Here is a 26,906-nt window from a genome sequence, read left to right as displayed (position 1 = left end):
ATGCCGTCCAGCGCTGGACCCAGCAGCCCCGCCGCTGCGCTCGCTGAGGCGCTGGATAACTCTGCCAGGCTGATAGACAAACACCTGCAGGAGGACCGCTGCTTTCCTGAGCTGTCGGAGCTGCTCGGTGTCCCCTCACACAGTAAGTCCCATGAAAGAAGGTTAAGAGGGAAAGGATGAGCATTGGCTACGAGGTTGAACTAATCAAATGTTGCAGTAGGTTTTGACTGGCCATGGTCAGATTATGTGAAACCAGATTGTGCAAATCCTGTATTCCAGTTAATAGTTAAGCATTCAAAGAAAATAACTGTCAATCATATCTGAGGTATAGAACTGAGATAACTAGAAATTCAACCTACACTCACGGAAGGGCTGGGGGATATGGCCAACATAATAATTATAAAGTTTCAAATCAGTACATGTACATAATAATCGAGGCAATATTTCAGATGGCTGAAGATGAAGTGTTGAAGAAACCAGTTAATTGTTTTAAAGTTCTTTATGGACATCTTACATATCTGAAGCAAAACATTTAGCAATTATGTGTCTCAATGAGTGTTTGGTCAGTGCATTAACATCATCAATATTTATTGAACCTTTGTTGTATTTCAGGATTGCATTTTATTAAGCTTTAACTCACTGACTACTTTATTAGATCCATGGACAGTTGTGTGTATGAATGTGATTGAATGATTAATGGGAGTGAAAATGCATTTGCAGTACACTACAGCAGCCTTGTGGTGTTGTGTAATCGTAGCCGATTTACTTCGATGTCTGCGTTTAGAGATGAACCTCTGCATGGACCTTGGTTGTGATTAGTGGTTATTTGAATAAATTACTGTTTTCCCTATTTTTTTTTTTTTTTATTATAATTTTAAAGCAGTCTCTGGCATCATGAGGAATTTTCACCTTGAATCTAAAAATCTAATGATACAGTCTACAATTTTCTTAGATAATGCTACATGCTCCATACAAAGATATACAACATTTCTATTAAAACCATAGAATGCTTCGATATGACGCATAATCAAATCTGTCTGGAGATGGTGCGCCGTCATTCTTGTTTTTGCTGCTCTTATTCCTAGATATGCCGTCCCTCTCTGGAGTGTCGGACATGGACTATCCCCTCCAAGGACCAGGTTTACTGAGTGTGCCAAACCTCCCGGAGCTTAGTGCAGTCCGCAGAGTCCCTCTGCCACCTGAGCTGGTGGAGCAGTTCAGCCGTATCCTTTGGTCATTTGGAACGATTCTTGTGCAGAATTTTACTTTCATCCATAAACGTTTTAATCTGACAAATATGTAAAGTTGATTCCTTGTTTTTAGTTGGCTTACTTAACTGTTTCTTAGATATGCAATGTAATTGCATGATGGGAGTATTCCCCGAGATCTGTCGAGCCTGGCTTACGATTGACAATGACATTTTCATGTGGAATTATGAAGATGGGTGAGTATTATTGGCTGCACATTGTGCAATTTGATGTGTTGCTGTGTGTACAAAGAATTAACAACAGCTATTTTATTTAACAATTAAAATTCTTCGAAGATAAAATAGGAGTGAGGAGTTACTTCTTTTTCTGTTGTGTTTCAGAGGAGACGTGGCCTATTTTGATGGCCTTATTGAAACCATTCTTGCAGTGGGACTAGTAAAACCAAAACAAGGTATGTATAGCTGCTTGGAGTCATCATTTCATTTACTTTTTATTTGCTTAATGACTATGATTTGTGTTGTCTTTCCCAGGTATTTTACAGCCACACATTCACTACCTCTTAGTGCTGGCCACCTCTGTGGATGTAGTGATCCTTGGGTTGAGCTTCCCCAAGAGCCAGGCTGGTGAGTCACCTTCACATTGCATTTTAGATGTTCCTTTTAGTTTTTACATTTTTCTTGATGCTGCACAACGTTTTCTTATTTTTGAATTAACTGAAATGTTAGCTGCAAGAAAAGTTAAGCCTATAAGATTATCACATGACGCTGCAAAACTCACTGCAGTTTTTATCTTGTGTCTATAAGAAAAGTACTTTGCCACTTATTTTGTCTGAGCTGTACAAACAAGTGACTGCAATTCATCACCTGGGCAAATATGCAAATGTTGTCACACTAGTAATACCCTCCTGTGCCTGGTTTTGTGTCTTTTTGTTGTAGGACTGAACGACAGCATGTCCGGTGGGATGCAGCTGCTGCCAGACCCCCTCTTCTCAATTCCCACGGACAACACCTACATCCTCTCCATCACCTCCACAGACCTCGGTCGCATCTTTATGGCAGGGAAGGACGGGTGCCTCTATGAGATAGCTTACCAGGCGGAGGCTGGCTGGCTGACTCAGCGCTGCAGAAAAATTAACCACTCCAAAAGCTCCCTGTCCTTCCTCGTCCCCTCTGTGCTCCAGTTCTCCTTTTCTGAAGATGGTAAAGAAAGTGACATATTTCCACATGGAGGTCTGTGTGTCTATAATTAAACTACTGGGTTAACTTTTTGTTGCACGGTTACTCCACAGACCCCATTGTGCAGATTGCCATCGACAACTCCCGCAACACACTATTCACACGGTCCGAGAAAGGCGTCCTGCAGGTGCAACATTTACTGGATTATTCTCAGCTGTTCACATATGAAGCTGTTTATCATAAACATAGAAACTGATGATTTTCAATGGGCTCCAATAATTAACTCTTTTGCTCCTTCAGGTGTATGACCTGGGTGCTGATGGGCAGGGCATGAGTCGTGTGGCAACCTTGTCCCAAAGCTCCATTGTTGCGGCTGCAGGAAACATAGCCAGGTATTTCTAAGTTTGTCATAGCTACAGTGTTTCTTTTACATCTATTATTTATACGCATTATCCATAAGTGAGATTTCTCAAACTCCTTTCTTTTGCAGGACAATTGACCGTTCTGTCTTCAAACCCATGGTCCAAATATCTGTGATTGATAGATCTGAGTCCTCGGACTGTCACCTGCTTGCAGTTACTCATGCAGGTACGGATTTATTAACAGCATTGAAAAAAACAACAACTTAGGTTTCATATAGGTTAAAAGTTGAATCTGTTTATTCTTTACATGTTTTGTTTTGTAGGTGTGCGTCTCTACTTCAGCACCACACCGTTTGCCCATCCACACCAGAGGCACGTAGCAGTTCGACCCAGTCTGCTAGCTTTGATTCATGTTCGTTTTCCACCGGGGTTTTCTGCATCTTCTACTCTACAGAAACCTGCAAAGGTCCATAAAGCACTTCATAGCAAAGGTCTGTAATATCTTGGTTTAATGTTTTTAAGTTGTCTATGTTCTCATCTCACTGGCGTACACGACCAGAGAGTATAATTTTGTCTTGTTTTTAATCTTGTAGGAGTTCTGCTAATGGCTGCATCCGAGTCGGAGGACAGTGACATTCTATGGTGTATCAATCATGACTCTTTTCCGTTCAAGAAACCACTGATGGAGACTCAGGTTGGTACATTGAATGATATATTTGCCACATTTTTCTCTTATTTTTTTTCCATCTTTCTCATCTTAATTTTCTCTTCTATTACAGATGATGTCTAACATTGATGGGCACTCCTGGGCTCTTTGTGCTCTGGATGAAGAAAGGCCATTCAAGATTTGCACTCCTCTTAACAAGGAACAGATTCCCATCACTGATACACCCGTGGTGGTACAGCAACACAATATCCCTCCTCAGAAATTTGTCCTTCTCTCTGCAAAGGTTAGGTCCGCTGTCATGAATCATTGTGTTGCGGACATGGTGCTCCATCTTGTTCAATGTCGTGAAACGTAATGTTGTTTATTGGGTGTCCACCATTTGCTTTTTTTAGGGGAGTCATATTTTTCAAAAACTGCGGCCTGTAGATCAGCTCCGTCATCTGCTGGTTAGCTGCTCTGGAGGAGAAAGTGAAGAGATTGAACGCTTCTTCAAGCTGCACAGGGTAAAAAGCAATATTATCATTTTATAATCTATGAATATAATGTTTGTAAGCCTTAAATCTATTCATGGAAGATTCATGGTCTGCCTTTCAGTCTACATTTGTGCCTTAAAAGACACAAAAACCTACTTGAGTTTCTGTTTTGTACAGGAGGAGCAAGCTTGTGCCACATCACTGATCCTGGGGTGTTCCCGGGCAGCTTGTGACAGAGAGGTTTCACAGTGGGCCACCAGAGCATTCTTCAGGTGACATGACACTTTCTCTACTCTTCTCTATACATATTTAAATTTTCTCACACTTCACACACTAAAAGCAGCCTTTTTTGTTGTTGTTGTTGTCATAATTAGATATGGAGGAGAAGCACAAATGAGATTCCCTGCAGCAATGACAGCTCCCAGTAATGTTGGACCTGTGATGAGCTCTCCTGCACCTGGTGAGCAAATAAAGCCCACTGGGCCAGGAAAGGATTGTATAAATAAATAAATAAAGGATTATACACATTTACAGCTGAAGCAATTAATTGATTAATCGATTACTAAATTAATCGTCAACTATTTTGATTGATTTGAAGCTTTTTTCATTATTAAAACGAGATTTCTGATTTTTTTAGCTCCTTAAATGTGAACATTTTCTTAATTTCTTTGCTCTACATGACAAAGAAATCATTAAAACTGAATCATTTTAAAACTGAATCACATAACAAGACATTAGAGAACATCGTCATTTCCAGGTTTGACAAACACTGATCAACGTTTTTTAACATTTTCTGACATTTTATGGACCAAACGATTAATCGATAAATCAAGAAAATAATCGACAGATGAATCGATTACGAAAATAATCGTTAGTTGCAGCTCTACACACATTACAACTCTTGATTTGCCTGATAGTCTGCAGAAAACGGATACAATAGCATTCAAAAACATGTTATTTGTAGCATTTGTACAGTGTTTGTTTGTTAATTTGTTTCTCTCCACTCAGGCATCATTCCCCCAGCTCTGGCCACACCTTTCACACCAATGCATTCTGTGTCGACTCCTATTGCGTCCATGTCAGCTGGCCCAGAGGTGATTTTCTCAGGGAAACACAATGGCATCAGCATCTACTTTGCTCGCATTCTTGGGTAAGTGTGTTTCGGGCAAAAGCTTTGGACTTTTCTTGAGTCAGGACTGTGTGAACGTTCATATGCAATAACGATTTCTATACTGACGAACATGTATTTTGCTGCTCCTGCTGACTTCACAGAAACATTTGGGATGGGAGTCTTGCTTCTGAGAAAACCATAAACAAAGGAAATCAAACCGTCACTATTGTAAGTCGTGTAATTACAGTATTGTTTGTGTTGTAATAATACAAGTCATGGTGAGTAAACACACACCGTTACCTTTTGTCTCCACAGTTGGAAAGCAGTGTTGCAACGTTTGATCTGGAGTCAGTCCTTCTGGAGCTCTCTGGACTGAGGGAGTTTCTTGATAAAAACTCTCAGTTCAGTCCCTCCTCTCTTGGAGCTGCAAGGTAAGAGCTCCAGGTTTCCTTGTTTTCTCTGGAAAACGCTCCAGTGTTGAATTTCAGTTGTTGCTGAGTTCTCCAAATAGCACGGGGCTCTCAACAAATGTGTTTTTTATAGTTAAACAAACATCACTGACTCACATTGTGTAGCTGAAACGAAAAGCATCTTCATTCATTTTCCAAATGAAATTGAAATGTTGTTCCCCGCAAACATGTTGGAATAACATCTGTTCCCTGTTAGTTTTACCTCCCCTGCCAACCTGCAGCAAAGGCTGCTGGGATTCATGCGTCCAGATGGAGCCAACTCTCAGCAGGTCCAGCAGGAGCTCCAGAGGAAATATCACAGTGAGTTATGAGTGCAACTTTTCATGAAAATCCTTTTCTTATTTTTGTATATATACAGAATGTAGATATGTATACAGTAGATATGTGTACTGACAAGTGTAGGTAAAGTGGGTCAGGCTTGACTTTTCTAAATTCTGTTATCTTTGTGTGTTTCTTCATCTGTATCCAGCAAATGCACAGGTCTATGAGAAAGCATCACTGCAGGGCATCCAGCAGTTAGTGCATCGCTCCTATCAGACTCTGGCCCTCTGGAAACTTCTCTGTGATCATCAGTTCAGCCTCATTATGTCTGAACTGCCAAAGGTAAATGTATGCACAAAATCTGTCTCTGTGTTACGGACAGATGCTCATTCATCTCCACAGCAGTATTCACCCTCATGCTGCCCTGCCTTTCTTTTGTACATGTGAGCTCGTCATTATTTTCACTCCGCTCCACTCACAATGTTTTCCCTGTTTTGTAAGGAGTTTCAAGAACAGATGAAGGGAGCGAGTTTCAAGGATATCGTGATTCGGGGCAAAGAGCTGTCTGGAGCGCTCATCACAGCGCTCATTAATGTCTACATCAAAGATAATGCTCCTGTGGATGCAATCAGCAATCACCTGAGAGACATTTGTCCCCTGCTGTACAGCAGTGACGACAGCATCTGCTCCAAGGTACAGACTGTGCACACTCTCAGATGTTGTGTTTTCTCAGATTTGTTTAAATATTCTTCAACCCCTTGAGGGAATTGTCAAATTAGATGTTATGGATAGTTGTAAAAGAGTCCAGGTCCTTTTAAAAATATTGATTCTCCCTCACTGATTCATTGTCTAACTGTTACTTTTTCCCCCTCCCAATCAGGCTAATGAGTTGCTGCAGAGCTCTAAGCAGGTCCAGAGTAAGTCCGATAAAGAGAAAACACTGAGAGAGTCTCTACGTCTCTATCAGCAGATCAGTCAACACACTGACCTGCCACTCGTCTGCTCACAGTACAGACAAGGTAGGGATACAAAAGTACTCTTTCTGCTTGTGGAGTTGATTTGTTTACTGATGCAGTAATTATTCTGTCTGTGCCTCCATTAATAACTGTATTATTAAACTGTCTCTCAGTGCGTTTCTATGAGGGAGTCCTTGAGCTGTGCCTCACAGCAGCAGACAAGAAGGATCCACAGAGATTGGGGCCCCACTTCTACAAGAATGGAGAGCCAGAGGAGGACAGGGTGGGACAACAGGCCTTCCAGGAAAGGTAACGGGAAAGAAAAACTCAACAAATCAGCATTACACAGTAGATTTCTTTTGGAGCTGATTATCTCACTACCTGTCTGTTCTGTTTCAGACTTTACTGTTATAAGTGCATCACAGACACCATGCAGGAGCTGGTTAACCAGAGCAAAGCTGCCCCTCAGTCCCCCAGCGTCCCAAAGCAACCTGGGCCCCCCGTCATGACTTCTGACCCCAACATGCTCAGTAATGAAGAAGCTACAGCCCATGTGAGTAAGAAGGGGGCAGTTGATGCTTATTCCCTGCTACAGCGCTGACTGTGATCTGTGTTTCTAATCGGTGAAAATCCGTTTTAAAGTTTGAGCAGATGCTGGGTCTTGCACAGAGGTCACAGGACGAGCTATTCCACATTGCTCTGTACAACTGGCTGATTCAGGCTGACCTGTCTGACAAGCTGTTAGAGGTACGTAGTAATGTTTCCCCATATTGTATTTTTTTTTTTGCCTTCATTTTGTTGCGATTTCTTTATCTCTGTTGTTCCTGTGTACATCCTAAGTCTGTTTATCTTTGTGTCATTGCTTGCAGTCTAATAACTAGTTCATCTTCTGTCTGTCCAGGTAAACTCTCCATACCTGGAAGAGCACCTGATGCACATGATAAAGCAGGACCAAAGTAAGGTGCACAACATGGACCTGTTGTGGCGCTACTATGAGAAGAGCCGCAACTTTGGCAAGGCAGCTCACGTCCTGGCCCTCCTTGCTGACATGCACAGGTTGGGAATATGCAGTGTCACGATAATAAGATTAATCCTTATGTTACTTGTTTTTTCAACTTTAATCTTCAGCAATCTTTAACCTTTTTGATTATTATCTGACAGCACGGAGATCTCTCTAAGGCAACGATTGGAGTATCTTGCTCGAGCCATCCTGTCTGCAAAGAGTTCCTCCGGCATCTCTGCTCAGGCCTCGGATGGAGAGTTCCTGCATGAGCTGGAAGAAAAGATGGAGGTACACTACCGTGCAAATGTTTGGAGTCACCTATACAATTTTATTGTGTTTTCCATTAAAAGTCAGTTTTACTCATCAAAAGAGTTGCAAAATGAATAGAAAATATAGTCAAGACATTGACATAGATTAGAAATAATGATTTTTATTCAAAATAATAATTTTGCCCTTTCGTCAATGAACCAGCAAAACTGTTTTCAGCTGTGCTAACATAATTGCTCAAGGGTTTTCTAATCATCCAATAGCCTTCTAACGCGATTAGCAAACAATGTACCATTAGAACACTGGAGAGATGGTTGCTGGAAATGAGCCTCTATACACCTATGTACATATTCCAATAAAAACCAGACATTTGCAGCTGGAATAGTCGTTTACCACATTAACAACGTATAGAGCACATGTGTCAAACTCAAGGCCCGGGGGCCAGATGTGGCCCGCCACCTCATTTTACATGTCCCGCGAATGATTAATTGATCTTAAAAATCTGTGTTAAAATAGGTCTATGCTGCTTTAAGGCGTGCGTTGACCATAAACTACATTTCCCATAATGCATGGCGAATGGGTTACCCTTAAAGTCCCAGATACAGACTTTTAAAACTGTTAGTTTGTCTAGAAACACCATCACAGCCAGGTTTCATCTATAACGCATCATATGTGTAACTTGAATAAGTAATAAATACAGAAAGTTATTTAGCAATATGTTACGGAGTAGTTACTTTTAGTTTTCATTATATTTGGTTACATTTAGTTACATTTATTTTGTATGACAGTTACATCTGGCCCTTTGAGGGTAACCATTATGCTGATGTGGCCCTCGGTGAAAATGAGTTTGACACCCCTGGTATAGAGTGTATTTCTGATTAATTTAATGTTATATTCATTGAAAAATAAAAATTTGAGTTTCCTTCAAAAATAAGGACATTTCTAAGTGACCCCAAATGAGGGAGATAAATTAGATGCTAAATAGTGGCATTGTAATCACTCAGTGTTTGTGTTCTGCTTTCTAGCTGGTAAGAATCCAAGTGCAAATTCAGGACACCCTAATCAGACAGTCCATTCATCATCCATCAGTGAAAAATGTCATAGCTCAGTTGGATTCAGAGCTCATGGACATCACAAAGGTAACGTCTAACATCATGAAAATCAGGAATGATGTTCAGAAAAATGAAGATGTGTAGTGAAATGCATTTCCTTTTTTTTATTACTTGTGCAGCTTTATGGAGAATTTGCTGACCATTTCAAATTGTCTGAGTGTAAGCTGGCCATCATTCACTGTGCTGGACACTCTGACCCAATCCTGGTGCAGTCTCTGTGGCAGGAAATCATGGAAAAGGGTAAGCGTAAAAGTCCATGCGTATGTTTTCTCCACCACCGTGTGCTTTAGGTATCATTTAAAAATGTTTATAATTTTCTCCTTCAGAACTGGGGGACAGCGTCGCCATGAGTCCAGCAGACAGGATGAGGTCGCTCAGTTTGAAACTGGTATCGCTGGGAAAGATTTATGCTGGAACGCCAAGATTTTTCCCACTGGGTAAGCGTTCTCGCCACCTTGTCCTGCAATTATGTTCAGTTTTCCGCTAGTTTGAGTTTTCCAGCCCTGCTGTTCACCACTTTAACAGTAATATAATTAGACTTCCCTTTTGCATCATTTATGTAGTTATGTCTCTCCGGTACTTTTCATGCTGGCGTCTCAGGTGACTGCTTAATTATCCTCCCATTATATCATACCTGTTCAAACACGTCTCCTCTGTGGAGACTGATTCATTTTGTTTTACGTAATTGGTACATGGATACATACCCACCATCTTTTAATGGCTGTTGCAGATCTTGTCAAATAAAACATTTGATAAACGACTCCCCTTTTACTTTTCTAATTCAATTCAATTGAATTCAATTCTATTTTATTTTAGAGTTGTTCCAATACTGGTATCGTAAAGGCCTCCGATACTGCCGAAAATGCCGGCATCAGTATTGGCGAGTCCTGGAGTCCAGGCACCAATCCAATACCACATAACTTATTACAAATAGGAATCCCTTTATTGGTTAGCTCCGTTAGCTCTGACACAGTTATTCTTCGTTGCTCTTAAAACAGTTCCGCCATTGGCAGCTGCTGTTTTAGAGGCATGAAGAAGAATTTATCAGCTGACGTTAGCTAAGGAGCTAATCATATAACCGTCATGCAGGTGTAGTATGAGTTTTTTTTTTTTTAAAGACAAAACCAAACTCAAAGATGTGCGGCCATCTGCCTCGACCGGTTGGGGTGGAAGGAAAAATGGGTGACAAGAGGGAGAAAATAAGAAAAATAATCTCTTAACTCCCAAAAGAAATATTTGTTAATGAGTGAGTTATTTGTACTAATAAAGGTCAACATGACATTTGTCATTGTAGAGTTCCTGGTTAAGTTCCTGGAACAGGAAGTCTGTCACCTCAACTGGGATGTCGGGTTTGTCGCCTGCACCATGCAGGAGATTGGAGTCCAGTTGCCACGTCTTCTGGAAGTCTATGACCAACTCTTCAAAACACGGGTAAATGCCTCGGATAAAATATTTACTTTCACTGACAAATTGTCTCTTTATCAAAAATCCTACATCGTTGTGTCGTCACCTGTAGGATCCCTGCTGGCAGCGGCTGAAGAAACCTCTCCACCTGGTGGAGTGCATCCACGTGCTTCTCTCAGGATATGTGGACGATCCCAGTCGAGTACCGACCTATGACAGGTAATCGTCGTCTGTGTCTGTGTGCAGCTGCTGCTGCTGGCCTGCAGTTGGTGCTGTCGTGCTGGCTTCATTTAAGCTCTTTACACCCATGAGATTATAAAACCCAGTCAAGTTGATATATTCCATAGTTACATCGATAATCATTTTTTATGGCAAATATATCATCTTTTTCTTTCCTCTCCTGTCAGTAAGGAATCGCTGTCTAGGGAAATGCAACGAGAAGATGCTTTGCACTAAAATGACTTATGTCAGAACAGCTCCACTTGATTTGACTCAGACTGGTGCAGCCTCTTGGTAACATGTAAGGACAAAGGATATGCAGAAGTAAATACTGCGTATTGGCACCAGAAATAATTGTGGGTCGTGCTATTTAGGGCTGCAACTACGGATTCTTTTTATTATCGATTACATAATCGATTGTTTGGACCATAAAATGCTGAAAAAAGTTGATTGGTGTTTCAAATCAGAGGGATTGTTTTAATAGTAATTACAAAACATACATTAGGCACCTGAGATGTTATACACACTCGCATTTAAATACCACAATGTTGTAAATTAGGTAGAAAGTCGGATTGCATCTCATTGCAGTTTGTTTTTTGATCTTAATAAATGAAATTGAGGTTATATAAAGGCTTCTTTAAGGTAGGATCCTTTTCTTGACCCAGAACAAAAGAGCTTAGTTTGTGTTAGTTAATTGGTTCTTAACTGGTTTGTTCACTTGTTTCAGACGCCGATTCACTAACGTGTGCCTCGACAACATCTGCGGATACTTGGTGGAGCTGCAGTCCCTCAGCCCGAACTCTGCCCTCCAACAAACCATCGGCAACTTCAAGTCTCTGCAGGCGAAGCTGGAGAAACTCCACTGACGTCGCCAACGACTCTCATGTCATCATTGAAGACAAAAAAGGACAGGTGACCCTCGGGATCTCACGCTGTTGGCCTTAATGTGCGACACGCATGGATTATCGGCACACGTAACATGATGTTTTCTCCTTCTCTTCAGTTGGATGTGTTTAGAGCTTGGAAGCAGGTAAACAAAAATGGAGCAGAAAGACAAAACACATTTTATAACTTATTTAATGCAATTTGTATTCGTACAACTTTTGGAAAGGAAGATGCTGTTATTTGTATCGTGTGCACAATAGCATTGTCAGGTATCACATCAAAACATTACCATTAACTCTGAATTTTACAGATTAGTTTTCGTTTAATGATAATGCACTTGATGACAATTTATTTGGAATATCTTTGACACAGGAAAACAACCGGATTTTAGTATTTTCAAATAATATTTTTTTCCTTCTGCGTAATACCCCCCGCCCTCCAAACAACTTGTGTTCTCAATGTTTGAATGTAATTATGTACATAAACATGGCCATAATGTCGTCCGTTCTGCCAAAACAACATCACTCGCACATAAACATAATTTTCATGTGTGTTATTTTCGGTGAGCATTTTTGCCTGATGAGTTGAACAGTGCTGTTGTGTGTGTGTGTGAGAGAGAGAGTGCTTTTGTATTGAATGTAGAACAAGTTTTTAAACACGGTGCAGTTTCTCGCCGCTTCACTGGAATAACTCTGGCCTGCGTTGAGGGGGGAAAAAAGATAAAACCTTTTTTTTAAAACAAAAACGAAAGAAATAAAAGTTGTCATTGCTTTTGTGGATGAGGTTGTGTCGATAACACTATATGGCAACTACAACGAGCTCTCGTTCTTGGGTGTACGTTTGTTTAGTTTTTATAAATAATTTCAGCAGAAAGAAGGATTCGGGGGCACCGAGTGTTGGTAATGTGACACTGCAGGGGGAGTCCAGTAATGAACCTAACTGCCGTCGCTGTTTGCGTTTACGTAATTATCTTTAATCTGCAAACAGCACTCGGGTTTCTCACACTCATTAGCAACAATACAGTAATTGCTTGAGGGCCTTTTCTCCAATTAACTGTGCGCAGTACCCAACAATTATGTTTTAATTTCTAGCCTGATGAAAAATAAAATAATTCCTGCTTTGACGATGGAGTAATTCCTCTCTTAATTTCACACTGAGCTGCGTTTTATGTCTCTTGAGTTAGACCTTCACACGTTATACTCCTGTACAGCGAGAAATGCAAAGCACCAGCAGAAGATATAGGTTGAATTGTTTTTCAGTTTTTTATCATAACGTCATTTGTGGTCATTATCTCTTGCACTGTTCTGCCAAATAATTCATACAATTCTTGAAATGCACTACCATTTAAAAGTTTGGGGTCACCTATACAATTTGTTTGCGTTTTCCATTAAAAGTCACACTTTTATTTATCAAAAGAGTTGCAAAATGAATAGAAAATCTAGTCAAGACATTGACAAGATTAGAAATAATAATTTTGCCCTTTCGTCAAAGAACCAGCAAAACTGTTTTCAGCTGTGCTAACATAATTGCTCAAGGGTTTTCTAATCATCCAATAGCCTTCTAACACGATTAGCAAACAATGTACCATTAGAACACTGGAGAGATGGTTACTGGAAATGGGCCTCTATACACCTATGTACATATTCCATTAAAAAACCAGACGTTTGCAGCTAGAATAGTCGTTTACCACATTAACAATGTATAGAGCGTATGATTCATTTAATGTTGTATTCATTGAAAAAAAGTGCTTTTCCTTCAAATATAAGGACATTTCTAAGTGACCCCACACTTTTGAATGGTAGTGTATATTCTACAAGTGCATCCTTGTTGAGAGTTAAAATTCAAAGAGATGTAATGAATACATGAAGTATAGGACCCTAGTTCACATCATTTAAACGGCTTTCATTTTTTAATCACTTTAATATTTCTATAGTTTGACAACAACTGGGCGATGCACACGTTCACCTTTTACATGAGCAGGAAAGCTTTTTCACACCGTAAAGGAATATGTAGGGGATAATGCACGTGTAAGAGGCTGCTATGTAGCTGGCCACCTCCACCACCATTGATGAGGTGTGGATGCTGTTGGTGATGCGTAGAAGCAGATGAGTGAGCCAGCACACCAGGAACACACTGGCAACAGCCACCACGCTCTTAGCTGCTCTCACCTGAGAGCTTGAGCTTGCGTTGGCCTTAGCTGGCTCTCTGGCCTTGGAAGCGTTTGGTTGAGGTCCACCTTCACTGCCTGCGTGAGTTTCCTTTTCAGCAGCAGAGCTGTGATCAGGCAGTCCACCGTTAGGACCGGTGGAAGGAGGCACACCTGTATAAACGTTCATGAGTGTCGAGCGATTGTCATCTCCTGAGCCGCCTTGTCCAGAATCAGAGCCGACTGATCCTTTATAATCCCCTTTTTCAGTGCTCTCGTCTTCCTCTTTAACAGCCTCCTTGGTGGCTTCAGAGTTATGACTCCGTATGCGTCTCTGGTTTAGCAGCAGAGTGATGACAATTTGGCAGTTGGCGAATACAATCCCAGCAACAGGGAGCGCATTAGCCAGGGTCAAATAAAAGATCTCATAGGTTTGCTTTGCAAGTTCATCAGGGAAAACATCGATACAGTCTTCATGGCTTTCATTTCCTCCGTCGATTTGGACGAAGAAAAAATGTGGGATGCTGAAAGCCAAAGCCACCGACCAGCTCCCAGCCAGCAGGCAGCCCACCAGACACAGGCTGTCCAGCTTCACCGGTGCTCCGCCGCGCTTCAGCGAGCCAACCAGCTTCTGGTGCCAGTAAGCGCTGATGAAGAAGGTCGTGAAGATGCTGCTGGTTTCGGAGAGGTCGGCGCTGAATCGGAACACGCCGCAGAAGGTTTCCCCCAGGAACCACCGGCCGGCAAAATCGGCTATGGTGTCCGGCAGATCCACCAGATAGTTGGTGATGAGGTTGGAGACGGCCAGGTTGATGAAAAGGACCTCATTGGTGCGGATGCTGGAGATCTTCCCAGGCAGGGAGCGTATAGCCAGCCAGTTGTTTCCCAGGATCCCAGCGAGAAACATGAGACCTCTGATGATGGACTCAATCAGCTCTTCTGCATCCATTGTTTCACAATATTAGGTGGCAGCTTTTATTCTGTTTATGAAAGATGTAATACAGACTTACAGTCTCTCCCCAGTTCACCACATGAAATGCTTCTGTCCTCTGACATTTATAGAGGAGGGTAAGGAGCCTGACCCAATCACAGTCACGTCTAATTGTGTTTTCCCTCATGGATCCTCGTTCATGTGGTCCCACTGAGGCGGAGGTCGGAAGATATCGACTTAGTCACAGTAAGTGAGAGCTTCTTCTTTTTTTTCTCCTCTTGTAATAACACTTATGCTGACATATTACACAGTACTGTAGTATACAATGTTTTTTTTGTTATTTCTCTCTCTTTTAAAGAAGACAATAATAAGAATAAGAATAATTATCCATAGGGGTGGTTGTGTGCATTTTATGTTTTTCATTCTCTTTTGTTAACCTAGGCTGTGTTCATACATTATTTTTGTTTTATCTTGTTTTAATAATAATAAAAAGCTTCCAGCCGATTAATCGATTATCAAAATAGTTAGTAATCGATTAATAATCGATTCATCCATTAATTGTTTCAGCTCTACCACTTTCATGAAAGCATATTTCATTTCATTGTATTATATCCTGGGCATCAAATTGGGGCTTTTGCCTTGGAATTGATTATATTTACTAGTCTCCACCAGAGGGCGTCGTTTTTCCTCCATATTTGGCATAATGGAAGAAAAAAAAATATTGCTACTTCCACTAGATGGCACTGTCACAATCCCCCCTCCCTCTCATTGACATAATATATTATCCCAGGCTATAATAATTAGGTCAGCTGTAGGTGAAATAAATTCAGCTGAAAGAAAGTAGAATATAATAATGCATAATATTTTTATATTGCTTGCTTTTAAAAAGCATTGTTTGTGTGCTTAGCGGTACGAGTGTGACTAATATTAAAACCTGGGGGCGTTGAGGGTTTATAATTAATGGACTGATTGATGAATCGGCTCTTTTTAAAACAAGTGCTTCACAAAACAACACTATGGCACATTTCTATTGCTATAGAAATAATTATTACCATCCTATTAACGCTATTATATTATAATGCACTGTGATAATATTATAATAAATTGTGTATAGTGATCGTGTTACATATTTACATTAAAATGTTGTGTATATTATATATTATTACTATGTTTGTACATATACTATTTGTGCATGGAGTATTTATTTATTTATTTATTTATTTATTTATTTATCTACTACTGTAACACCCGAATCCCCCCCCCCCCCCACCCCAAGTGGATCACATTATTTCCGGTGAATTTATCACTCATGGTTGATACAGGGTTAATGTAATGGGGCTTCGACATACATTTATATATAGAATCGAATTATATATTATAAGAAAAAAAGGATGATGTTGATTCGGAGTGTCGTGGATCTTCTTCTCCACGTCACTCACGAGTCAAAAAGCTCCACCTTTGGGATGAAACCAGAGGCGGCATCTGTGCTGCAGGCTGCGGGACAGACGGGACGAGCTGCGGGACTGAGCTCACACACACACACGCACTCTCTCTCTCTCTCTCTCTCTCTCTCTCTATCACCTCCTCCTCCTCCTCTTTTTCTGGCTCAGCTGCTTTTCCGCTTTTGACTATGATTTTCGGCTCCTTCTGCTCTGCGGTTGATTGTCTGAGACGGAACAGCGACACTGAGCAGCTGTGTTTGCGCTCGCTTGTCCTTTTTTTTTTTTTTTTTTTTTTCTTTAGAATGAGGCGCTGGTGAGTGAGGAGAGAGGAGAGGAGGGAGGACAGGATGCCCTCCGGAGCCGCAGACACGCTGAAGCCCAGCGCCTTCATCCCGGTGTGCACGGCCGCCTGCCTCCTGGTCGGCTCTTCCTCTCTGTTCTTCGTCTTCACGTAAGTGCGACGCAATAAGAAAACGTGAAAAAGTTGACGACGGACTGACACGCACTTGTTGGATCATCAATAACCATCTTTGTGTCTCATCCATCCATCATCCATCCATCATCCTGCAGGTATAGATCCTCATTCATTCATTCATTCATTCATTCATGTGTTAGTTGCACATGGATTTAAAATGTTAACAAAATTTTTGTTTGTTTGAAGAAGTTGCTCAACATCTGTGAGCATCATTTCTTCTTCATCCCCATCCTCCTCCTCCTCCTTTTCCTCATCACTTTCTGACAGCAGGTGTTTTACATGTGACCTGGTTGTCTGCGTTGACTCACAGTGTAGGGCACGTGTCAAACTCAAGGCCCGGGGGCCAGATGTGGCCCGCCACGTCATTTTATGTGGCCCGCGAGTGATTAATTGGTCTTAAAAATATGTGTTAAAATAGGTCTATGGGTTGACCATAAACTACATTTCCCACAATGCATGGTGATTGTGTTACCTGCCACTAGATCACAGTATATGCATCATGCAATGAGTGAAATTGAAGTAATAAATACAGAAAGTTATTTATCAATATGTTACAGAGTAGTTACCTTCATTTTACATTATATTTGGTAACATTTAGTTACATGTATTCTCTATCTGGCCCTTTGAGGGTAACCATTATGCTGATGTGGCCCTCAGTGAAAATGAGTTAGACACCCCTGGTGTAGGGGGATGTAATCCGTATGTATGTGACTTACACTGTCACTGCAGAAAATACACACTGTTGTTGTTATTATTTATATAAAGGAAACATTCAAATCTGCTTCAGTGACTGATTGAAGTTTTAATACAACACTCTGTCACAATATCTCTTATCTTTTTAAAGACTTTTCTCATGCATTCAAATGTAATTTCCCTATAATGCTTTATAATCCGATCTAAACTATTTTAAATTATTTCTCCACAATATTCACGATAGATGAAGGGGGGGGGGGGGGTGGCTGATATACAGTATATACTTCATCTCTATATGGGGAAACCCCCCAACGTCCACACTCGACTTACTGAACCTCATCATCTCTATTCCATTCTCCTGACTCTTGACCTCCATAGCCATATCTGTCCTACTTTTATCCTGGATTCTCCAGCCGTGCACTGCTACTGCACTGGAATCTGACACCAGATTTGGAGTGAGGGATTAGGAAACCTCTGGCTGATGCCATGTGATCCCCCATCTGCATGGGGGAAAATGCAGACTGATATTAGATATTATTGACTATGATTATACATATAAGAGAGAGAAAGTGTCGGTTAATAATATTCTCTCCTATGTAAGTATATATAGGTATAATGCATCTTTAATTACATATTTATTTGATATAGAAACTTGCAGTCTATCCCCATAAATTGCTTTTGACAAACAGCACAGCTGTGTTTTTTGCTGTAGTAGCAAAACTGTTTGTCCTCGTGGGATAAATTCAAAGACCAGAAAAGGTTGAGGAATCCCACTGAACTCTTCCTGCACTCTGTAGGAAGAAGAAGAAGAAGGGGGGAAAAAAATCAATGTGGTGCTGATGTGATGGATTGAAAAAAAAAAAAAAAAGCACTTAATTGGGGCTGCAGTGCTAAACCAGCAAAACCAGGACTTTGCAGTTGATTGAATGAATCTGTGTCTTATGGGACGAGGGTTGCGTTTGAGCTGAAATGACCTTATAACCGGAAAGAGTTTCTTAATGAACTCACTCTTACAGAAAAGATGGAATGATCAGATCTCGAGGCTCTTAATGAACCTCAGATAGTGTGTGTGTGTGTGTGTTGACCTTTAATGGTGCAAGTTGTGGAAACCTCATCATCATCTAGATCAGCACTACATAAATGTTTGTTTGGAACACCTGCTCATTTATGCAAATGTGAAATCAGCCAATCACATGACAGCAACTCAGGCGTGTAGACTGTCTTTTGTTTGTCATCTCCTTCAGATGAAGTGTGATCCACCAACATCCATTATACAGCTCATTTTATTAAGTAAACAAAACAACAACTCTGCACTTATGTAGCATTGAATTAAGTGTAATATCATGTTATAATGAAAACATGGCCCACGACCTCCTCTAAATATGTTTAGGAGTGTTTTTATAATAGTAACATTGTTAAATCGCATTATTAAATGTGTAAAACTCTGCACCGTAGTTATCCACGCCATTATTTACTTAATGTATGATGTCGTTGTGCATCATAAATACGTTTTTATTGTGAAGTGCTCATCGTGCTCTCATCGTTCCATGTTAAAACGAGCACTTTTACTTTGAAATCCTGTCAAATATCATCATGAATATCTGAGATTGCCCACCTGCGACTGAACTGTTGTTTCGTTCTCTAGCCCCGCCCCCTCTTGACCAGACTAGATGCTCATTAGCCCCCAGGTCATTTGAGTTTGACACCCCTGGTTTAATAGTTATTTAATCTAGTTTTGTGGAAATGGGTGACATAAATATATTAATTAGATATCATGTTTTATTTCAAGTGTTTGAATGTCCAGCACCTCTTTGGTTACATTCAAAAGGACAAAACATGCCCCCCCCCCCTCTGCCTTTATACTGGTTACTATGAGTCATGGCAACATGCAGCATCTTGTGAATTGCAGCCAATCAGGTCTTCAAAGTATTGTGCATTCAATGCCTAATTTTAACAAGACCTGATTCTCTAAACCTTGCACTCCTAAAATCCTGCTTCCCTTCATCTGCTAATGCAGTCATTTGTGTTTGTGCCGTAGTTGCTACATGTGTTTCTGTTTCAGCTGCAGGTTTGGGAGAGTCCCAGAATGAATGACCTTTAGAGCGGTGGACGCTCTCCGTCTTCCTGTGCCCGATAAAAATTCACCAGTCACCGGGTTTCCTGCTTTTGTTCCTGTCGGCCGTGACCTTGTGTTTGGGCCAGTGCTCAAGATTTCATACATTGTTAAACTGGGGCAGGTTATCACACGCCCAAAGACATCAGAGGGACCAAGAGGAATGTCCTTGGCTAATTAAGTTCCCCTCTGCCCAGAGTCAGAAAATAAAAACTTGTGTGTGTGTTTAGAATACTGAGATGTAATGAAACTAGACAATGGCTACATTTACTGACTATACCACATGACGCGGTTTGAGTCATGACACAGGAAATCTCATTTGACCAGCGATAAACTTGCTGCTTGACCAACTGTGAGGTGTCTGCTGTGCCACTGACCCACTGCGGGAAAGTGGACAGTGTGTGGATTGAGTGAGAGCAGTTTATTGATGTGTGAGATTTAATTCTGCTCAGCTTGGCCTGTTTCATTATGATTTCATCTATCTATCTATCTATCTATCTATCTATCTATCTATCTATCTATCTATCTATCTATCTATCTATCTATCTATCTATCTATCTATCTATCTATCTATCTATCTATCTATCTATCTATCTATCTATCTATCTATCTATCTATCTATCTATCTATGCTAAATAGCTAACTAGCATCTATCTATTCATCTATCCATTCATCCATCCATTTCATTTGTTTTGATATGGAAGCTAAATATACAATACAATATAATACATATTTATGATGCAAAATCATTCTATTAATAAACTAAAACATACAAAAAATAAGTCATAACTCGGGCCGCATGAAATTGATTGTTGGTGCTGCATGTGGCCCGCGGGCCGCAAGTTTGAGACCTCTGATTTTAGACTGGATGTCAGACTCAGGGGGGGTTGGATCGTCTTCTGTTCCTTCATCTGTTTGTCTCACATTCTCTGCTTTTAGCTGTTCTTATAATGTCATTATCTGTAATCTCGAGTCTCTCTTCCCACCGTTTCTTCATCCACTGGACAAATGAAAGTGTGATTTCTGTGGTCTAATCTGTTCCACTCGGGCGTCTTCTGCAGGTCTGCAGATTGGATTTATCACATGGTATACAGCTATATAGTAGCGTGCTGTGATGTACAGTGTGTGTGTGTCTGTGTGTGTTCAGCATCTAATGTGAGGAATCCACAGTGCACCGGACTGGCAGGAATGTTCTTTAATCCAGAGTTGATAATCTGGGGATTACTGGGTTTGCAGCTGGCACAACATCAGCAGGCACTCGTCTCTGAAAATGGAGGGGGCATCACCCCTCCCCCCACAGCCTAAAATCAACAAGGGGGGGGGGGGGTGTTAGGATTGGAGCTGCTCTGTGAAGACGTGCATAATTACAAGTGGTTGAGTCTTAATTTTGTTTGTCCATCCTGACCTCGTGTCTAATCACTTTGACGATTACGTAGAAGAAGAAGATTTTAGAAGAAGTTTTGTCCATTTTGACACACAGGATGTGTAATGTGTTATTATTATTATTTCTCTCCACTGAAAATGACACCAGTTAAAGCAAAAAAAAAAAATATTCCAGTGAAAAATTCCCAACAGTTAATATAATCCAGCCAGTGAATCTTTTCCTGTCTGTCTACCATTGTAACCTGATTACACCGTCCCACCCTCTAATCTCACACAGTGGAGATGTAATCATTGTAACAAATACACACACACACACACACACACATTCTTGTACATGCCGCATACTGAGGACCAGCATTTCCACTTTATAAATCAACACAATTAAAAATATCTACTTCATGAATGACATCTATAAAAAAATAAACACTCAGTGCAGTACCAAAAAATGTCTGCAGGTGGAGCCGGGTTTTTGTTCCAAATTGAGGACCTTTGTTAAAAACAGAGTATAGCATGTTTACAACTTAAGGAAGTGATTTCAATGAAAACAAAGTGAGGACCGGCCGAAATGTCCTCACTTTGTAAAAATGACCTCACTTTGTTGGTTAAAAACACTCACTGGTCCTCAGTATGCCGTAAGTACAAGAACACACTCATGCACACACGCACACACACACACACACACACACACAGTGAAAATGATGGTTCTCTAAGGCAGAGATCAATTAAAAAATAATCACTTGTTTATTAATTTGTCTTATTAATCTGTATTACTGTAAAAATGTAGTTTCTAATTTAGTGAATTCACATTAATACAACCTTATTTTTCACTGTAAACAGGATCCGCTGCTCTCGTCTCAACAATAGGAGAAAGATTATCTTCTAAAATCTTTGTTTAAGTAGAATTGATGTGAACATTAACCTTTGAGTGATGGATATTTGATTTAATTCTAGCTTTGCGTGGAACAAGTTAACACTTTCTGGAAACATGTTTCTTCTGTGTGTATGTTCAGATGCCCGTGGTTGGCTGTGACCATCTGCCCTGCTGTGCCACCATGCTGTGCCACCCTCTTCCTTTTTGTGCTCGCCAACTTCACCATGGCAACCTTTATGGATGCGGGCGTCCTCCCAGTGGGTCAGTAATCAAAGTGACATTGTGTTTACAGTGTGGTGGAGGAATAACTGCAAACAACCGTGTACACAAAATGCAAAAAAAAAAAAAAAAAAATGCTATCGTCGGAGGTTTAACTTTTAACATTTTCACATAACGCTTGCTCTCCAGCCAATGAGGACGAGGACAAGGACGACGAGTTCCGAGCTCCTCTGTACAAGAACGTGGACGTGAGGGGCGTCCAGGTGCGGATGAAGTGGTGTGCTTCCTGTCATTTCTACAGACCTCCCCGCTGCTCACACTGCAGCGTCTGTGATCACTGTGTGGAGGTGAGTGCACGGAAAGATTTAACACAAATGTAAATGTGGTGCTTACAGTGAGAACATAGAAGAAATGATGAGTGTGACCGTGTGTGTGTGTGTGGGTGAAGTCAACTAAAGGGGGGATTTCTGCAGTGGGTGATGGAGGGGGGAGAGAGTTCTCATTAATCAGGTTAATCCTTTTCACAGAGCCTTTGTAGTCTCTGCAGAAATGCAATTTGAAAAACAGTTTAGAGAGCCTCTGTTAAACTGAGTGTTTAGAAAGCCCAGTGGATGCTCTGTGAGTCACCGAGACAGAGACAGACTCAGATATATCTTTTTATGGCTCTGGTTTAATTCAAAATGTCCTTTTTCCCCCCCCACCCCCCTCCCAGGATTTTGATCATCACTGTCCTTGGGTGAACAACTGCATCGGGAGACGCAACTACCGCTACTTCTTTCTGTTTCTGTTGTCGCTGACACTTCACATGATCTGCGTCTTCACCTTCGGCCTCATGTACGTCCTGCAACACATGGACGAGTTATGGATGCTGCACTGCACTGTCACGTATCCTAACTCACACACTGTGGCTGTATGTGTGTGTGTGTGTGTGTGTGTGTGTGTGTAGTCATTCATTCATTGTTTACTGCTTTATCTTGCACATGAGGATACCAGTGGTGGTCCATCACAGAGGAGGGCCATTTTATATCAAGTTAAAATGAGTTACTTCTCTGTATATGCTACGGTTCAAAAGTTTGGGGTCACCTATACACTTTTTTTTTGTGTTTTCCATTAAAAGTCACATTTTATTCATCAAAAGAGTCGCAAAATCTATGGAAAATACTAAAGACATTGACAAGATTAGAAATTAATTTCCCCCCCTTGACCGGCCCCCTACTGACCACACTTGATGCTCAGTGGCAGCCCCAGCTCATTTGAGTTTGAGACCCCTGATTTATAGTGTCCAATTAACCTCATCTGCATGTTTTTGGACTGTGGGATGAAACCGGAGAACCCAGAGAAAACCCATGAGCACACAGGGAAAACGTTTTTGCACACAGGTTTCTGCAAACCTGCCTGTGCTTTCTTGTATGTACAGTAAATGTTTATGTATTCAGCAAAAGCAGTTTTCCTGATCAGTGTTTCCAGTTTGGTTGTGATCAGCATATCAGGCCTGTTTCTCATCCCAGTCCTGGGCCTCACTGGCTTCCACCTGTACCTGGTGTCCAGAGGACGCACCACAAATGAACAAGTCAGTCAACCTTTTTCTAATTATATATTAATATAATTAATTATTAATATGAATATTATTCACCATTAACTAGGTGCTTACTAACATATATAAGTAGCATACTAGCCCTTTATTAGTAATCATTAAGCAGGTATTAACACCTTATTCTGCATAACCTTATTCTATCTCTATTATGACATGAATTAAGATTTTTCCTACATACGGTGTTAATACGTGCTTAATATTTACTAATAAAGGGCTAGTATGCGACTCATGTTAGTGAGCACCTAGTATTAAATTATACCAGTAAAGTCTTATGTAACATAAGTGAATGTATCTCAAGGCGCACTTGGTCCCACAGGTGACTGGGAAGTTTCAGGGTGGAGAAAATCCTTTCACACGTGGATGCTGTTACAACCTGGAGTATCTGGTTTGCAGTCCTATCTCTCCAACGTAAGAGCCTCCATCCCTACCCCACCCCCAACTTTATCCTCAATATTTTAGGAAATCACACAACACCCTGAGTCTCCTCTCTCTGTTTCCATGACACCAGATACACAGCAAGGCCGCCGCCTAAGAAAGCAGTCATCCACGTTCAGCCTCCGTTCCTCAGTCCCGGAATTAACAGGCACATGTCAGCAAAAGTCCAGGACAATGGGATACAAGCTCAGGATCTCCAAGATAAAGTATATTCGCTTCACTATTACCTTTGTGAAATCATTTATACATAGACATATCTGGCCTCTCATGATTGTGTGTTGTGTTGTGTCCTGACAGCAAACCTCGGTCAGAGCTGTTGAACGGTCAGACATCAAGCACCAAACATCAGGTCCACCACCACTGCCACCAAAACTAGACCACCCTCTGCTGAAGAGCCACCTAGCGGCCATGGATGGTACTGTACATTATAATACACTGTGATAACCAGACACAGCACTGCAGCACTATATTCACAATTTGTGTAATACTCAAAATATTTAGGGGAAATGTCTATAAATGTCTTAAGAGCCCATTTGACTGCTGTGTTAAGAAAGAATGACCTTTTTCAAGTATGTGTTTTTCAGAATCAATAAGACTTGAGGTGTGCATCATTAGTTGCATAATTTATCTTTTTTTTATTGACAATATGACATTTTTGTAGTTTAGTTTGTAACATTTAGGATGGCTTGTTTACAGAAATTGAATTGAAACTACCCACAAGTACTTTAGTATACTTGTGTATAATCACTTCAATAGGGTTAGGGTTTTCATAGCCTTAGAATAAGGTTTTAAGGGCCTCAACACTTTTCTACAATAGCCTGAAAAGTATTGGTGTTTTGAATTTAGAAGCAGGAGCTTACTATGTAAATAGTTTTGAATGGCCTTGCTCACATTAAGCCAATTAAAGAAGGAAGAGGAAACATTAGAGAGTGGAGAGATTTGAGAAAGCGTGTGTACATTCTTTTGTGGTTTGTGTGCTCGAGAAGGTTAAGGTTGAGCAATGTCCTCTGTTGTTGCAGTCTGCAGTCTCACCAGTGGATGTCACTAATTTTTGCAATTATATTTGTTTTGTCTATAACTATGTTTTTATTCCTAAGAACTAATCCCAAAAGATGACTTCTTTTGCAGAGATGGGTCATCACACCAAATCCATCATTCCTGTATCCATTCCTACAGTTCCGCAGCTACGGCCAGTCCTGGAGGCCATATCCAGAGGATCATCTCCCATCCCACCAGAGCAGGTGCTTTTCAGTCACGTACTTATTTTTTGCTGGAAATTTGACATTTCCTGGTTTTGACCGACACTGTTGACATGGTTCTCGATGTGTTGTTTAGTTACTGAAGGCATTAGAGCAACAAGGGAACAACAGAAGCTTTGACCTCCGCTCCGAGTCCAAAGAAAGTCCTGCAGGAGGCAACCAGAGGGTGAGGCTACCTGTGCAGCTTCCCCTCCAGTCCACCTCCACCTCCAGGTCCACCTCCCCACTGCAGCTCAACTCTCTGACTCTCAGCTCCCGCTCTCTCACCCTCAAACACAACCACCGGCATGGTAGCAAATCCCAACTACCTTCCATTCACGCTGACGGTCTGGGATCCAACGCGCCCTTGGGCATTATCTCCACCTCCAGCCTGCTCTCTGGTCACAGCAGCAACAGCAGCAGCAGCATCTCATATGACAACCTTATCAGGCCTGCAGAGCCTCAGTTCCTGTCCCAGAGAGGAGCTCCTCCAGTCAGCTACCACCCTCACTTCATGACCCTGGGCACAGATGGAACCTTACAGCGTCCTGCTCCTCACACTTACAGCCCTGTCTTTATGGGCATCAACAGACAATCTCCTCAACCTCGGGATCCCTCACCGTCTTTGCAGGGCCTCACCTCCCGGGATGCTTCACCCTCCTTCCAAGGCTTCATGAAAAGAGAGCATTCTCCTGCTTTTCAAGGGCTGATGCCGCGAGACCTCTCGTCCCAAAGCGTCGCAACACGAGACGTGTCCCCTCCAGGTCTGGCCGTGCGAGACGTGACCTCTCATGGCCTCCGGGACAGCCTCCGTGACCTCAGTTCGCAGGGCTTGACGCCTCGCTACGACAGCTTTTCCAAAACCATAATTGCGTCCATCCACGACAGACGGGAGATGGAGGAGAGGGAGAGGATGCTGCGTTACCAGGCCAGATCTCAGATGCTCTACGGCCCGGACATGGGGATCTACGACATCCCGAGCAGACGGAGTCTTCCTCCTGACAACATCCGACCTTTAAGCTCACGTGGACCGACGCCCCCCGCCTATGGCTCCAGGGAGTTTCTCATGAGTACAGGTATTCTGGGTTACGGCATGAGGACCTCGCCCCTCTCCAGCTCCTCCACGTCATCTCTGACTCGAGGACCGAAAACCTCCAGCTCGCCTCTGCAGAGCAGCAGCAGCAGCAGCTTGCAAACCAAAGGCATGTCGTCCTCTCCGGCCTACGGTCCTCCAGAGAGACAGACGCAGCCTCTCCCTTCTTCCACATCCACCCTGCCTCGCTTGCCCTCCTCCTCTGCCCCCTCCTATGCTTCGTATGGCACGGCAAAGCGCTCCTCGCTGACATATTCCTCTGAGGGGAAGGACTCTGTCACCCAGGGAACTCTGAAATAACAAAAAAAAAACCAACTCTTTCTATGCTGTGAAAGAATCATCTATGCAGTGTTAGTCTCAGTTTTCACAGCTCTTAAACACTTTGTTACTGACAGGCTGTTTGCAAATGTTGCTGTGTGGGAGAGTAAAGGATAAACTTAGACTTGTAAAGTTGACCAAATGTGACTCTCAGGATAGCTGTGCCTCTAATCTCAGTCACAGCTCCGTCAAGAATGACTTAAATCAGTTTAAGTTTGCAGTTATTTGATACTTTTAAGATTAAGCGTGTCACCTCAGCTCTGTTTATATGTGTTTTGATATTACAAACAATATAATGCCACATTATCTCATTTGTGTCCTGCAAAAGAACCCACTCCATCAGTCATTAGAATTTTGTAGTTGTTTATATGAATAAACTTAT

At 41.6% G+C, this 26,906-nt stretch overlaps 3 protein-coding genes across 3 annotated transcripts; 2 read left to right on the top strand and 1 right to left on the bottom strand.

Annotated features, from left to right (window-relative positions):
- On the top strand, positions 1–11,554 carry nup155 (nucleoporin 155; the record flags this gene model as incomplete). The annotated part of the gene is made up of 33 exons (XM_083903182.1): positions 1–142; positions 1,086–1,223; positions 1,348–1,444; positions 1,589–1,659; positions 1,739–1,831; positions 2,144–2,407; positions 2,497–2,570; positions 2,684–2,775; positions 2,874–2,971; positions 3,069–3,236; positions 3,339–3,439; positions 3,525–3,695; positions 3,805–3,915; positions 4,063–4,157; positions 4,260–4,345; positions 4,894–5,035; positions 5,158–5,224; positions 5,312–5,427; positions 5,663–5,766; positions 5,936–6,069; positions 6,229–6,420; positions 6,608–6,746; positions 6,857–6,992; positions 7,083–7,236; positions 7,326–7,430; positions 7,585–7,739; positions 7,845–7,974; positions 8,979–9,092; positions 9,185–9,305; positions 9,392–9,502; positions 10,360–10,496; positions 10,582–10,688; positions 11,416–11,554. 33 exons carry the CDS (start codon positions 1–3, stop codon positions 11,552–11,554), a joined length of 4,104 nt encoding a protein of 1,367 aa, XP_083759308.1.
- A 1,980-nt stretch (positions 11,555–13,534) lies between these two features.
- ora5 (olfactory receptor class A related 5) lies at positions 13,535–14,668 on the bottom strand (the record flags this gene model as incomplete). The annotated part of the gene is made up of 1 exon (XM_083902333.1): positions 13,535–14,668. The coding sequence occupies one exon, from the start codon at positions 14,666–14,668 to the stop codon at positions 13,535–13,537; it is 1,134 nt and encodes a 377-aa protein (XP_083758459.1).
- Positions 14,669–16,439: 1,771 nt separating this feature from the next.
- zdhhc8a (zDHHC palmitoyltransferase 8a) lies at positions 16,440–26,687 on the top strand (the record flags this gene model as incomplete). The annotated part of the gene is made up of 10 exons (XM_083903022.1): positions 16,440–16,543; positions 21,767–21,888; positions 22,036–22,193; positions 22,559–22,731; positions 23,314–23,416; positions 23,757–23,848; positions 23,949–24,081; positions 24,173–24,290; positions 25,004–25,116; positions 25,211–26,687. 10 exons carry the CDS (start codon positions 16,440–16,442, stop codon positions 26,504–26,506), a joined length of 2,412 nt encoding a protein of 803 aa, XP_083759148.1. The 3' UTR covers positions 26,507–26,687.
- Between the last annotated feature and the right edge of the window lie 219 nt (positions 26,688–26,906).

Source organism: Microchirus variegatus (assembly GCF_963457635.1).
Source record: "Microchirus variegatus genome assembly, chromosome: 16".
In the NCBI taxonomy this organism is placed as follows: domain Eukaryota; kingdom Metazoa; phylum Chordata; class Actinopteri; order Pleuronectiformes; family Soleidae; genus Microchirus; species Microchirus variegatus.
The sequence above is the reverse complement of the archived record's forward strand: the minus strand, read 5'-3'. Positions and strand labels throughout refer to the sequence as shown.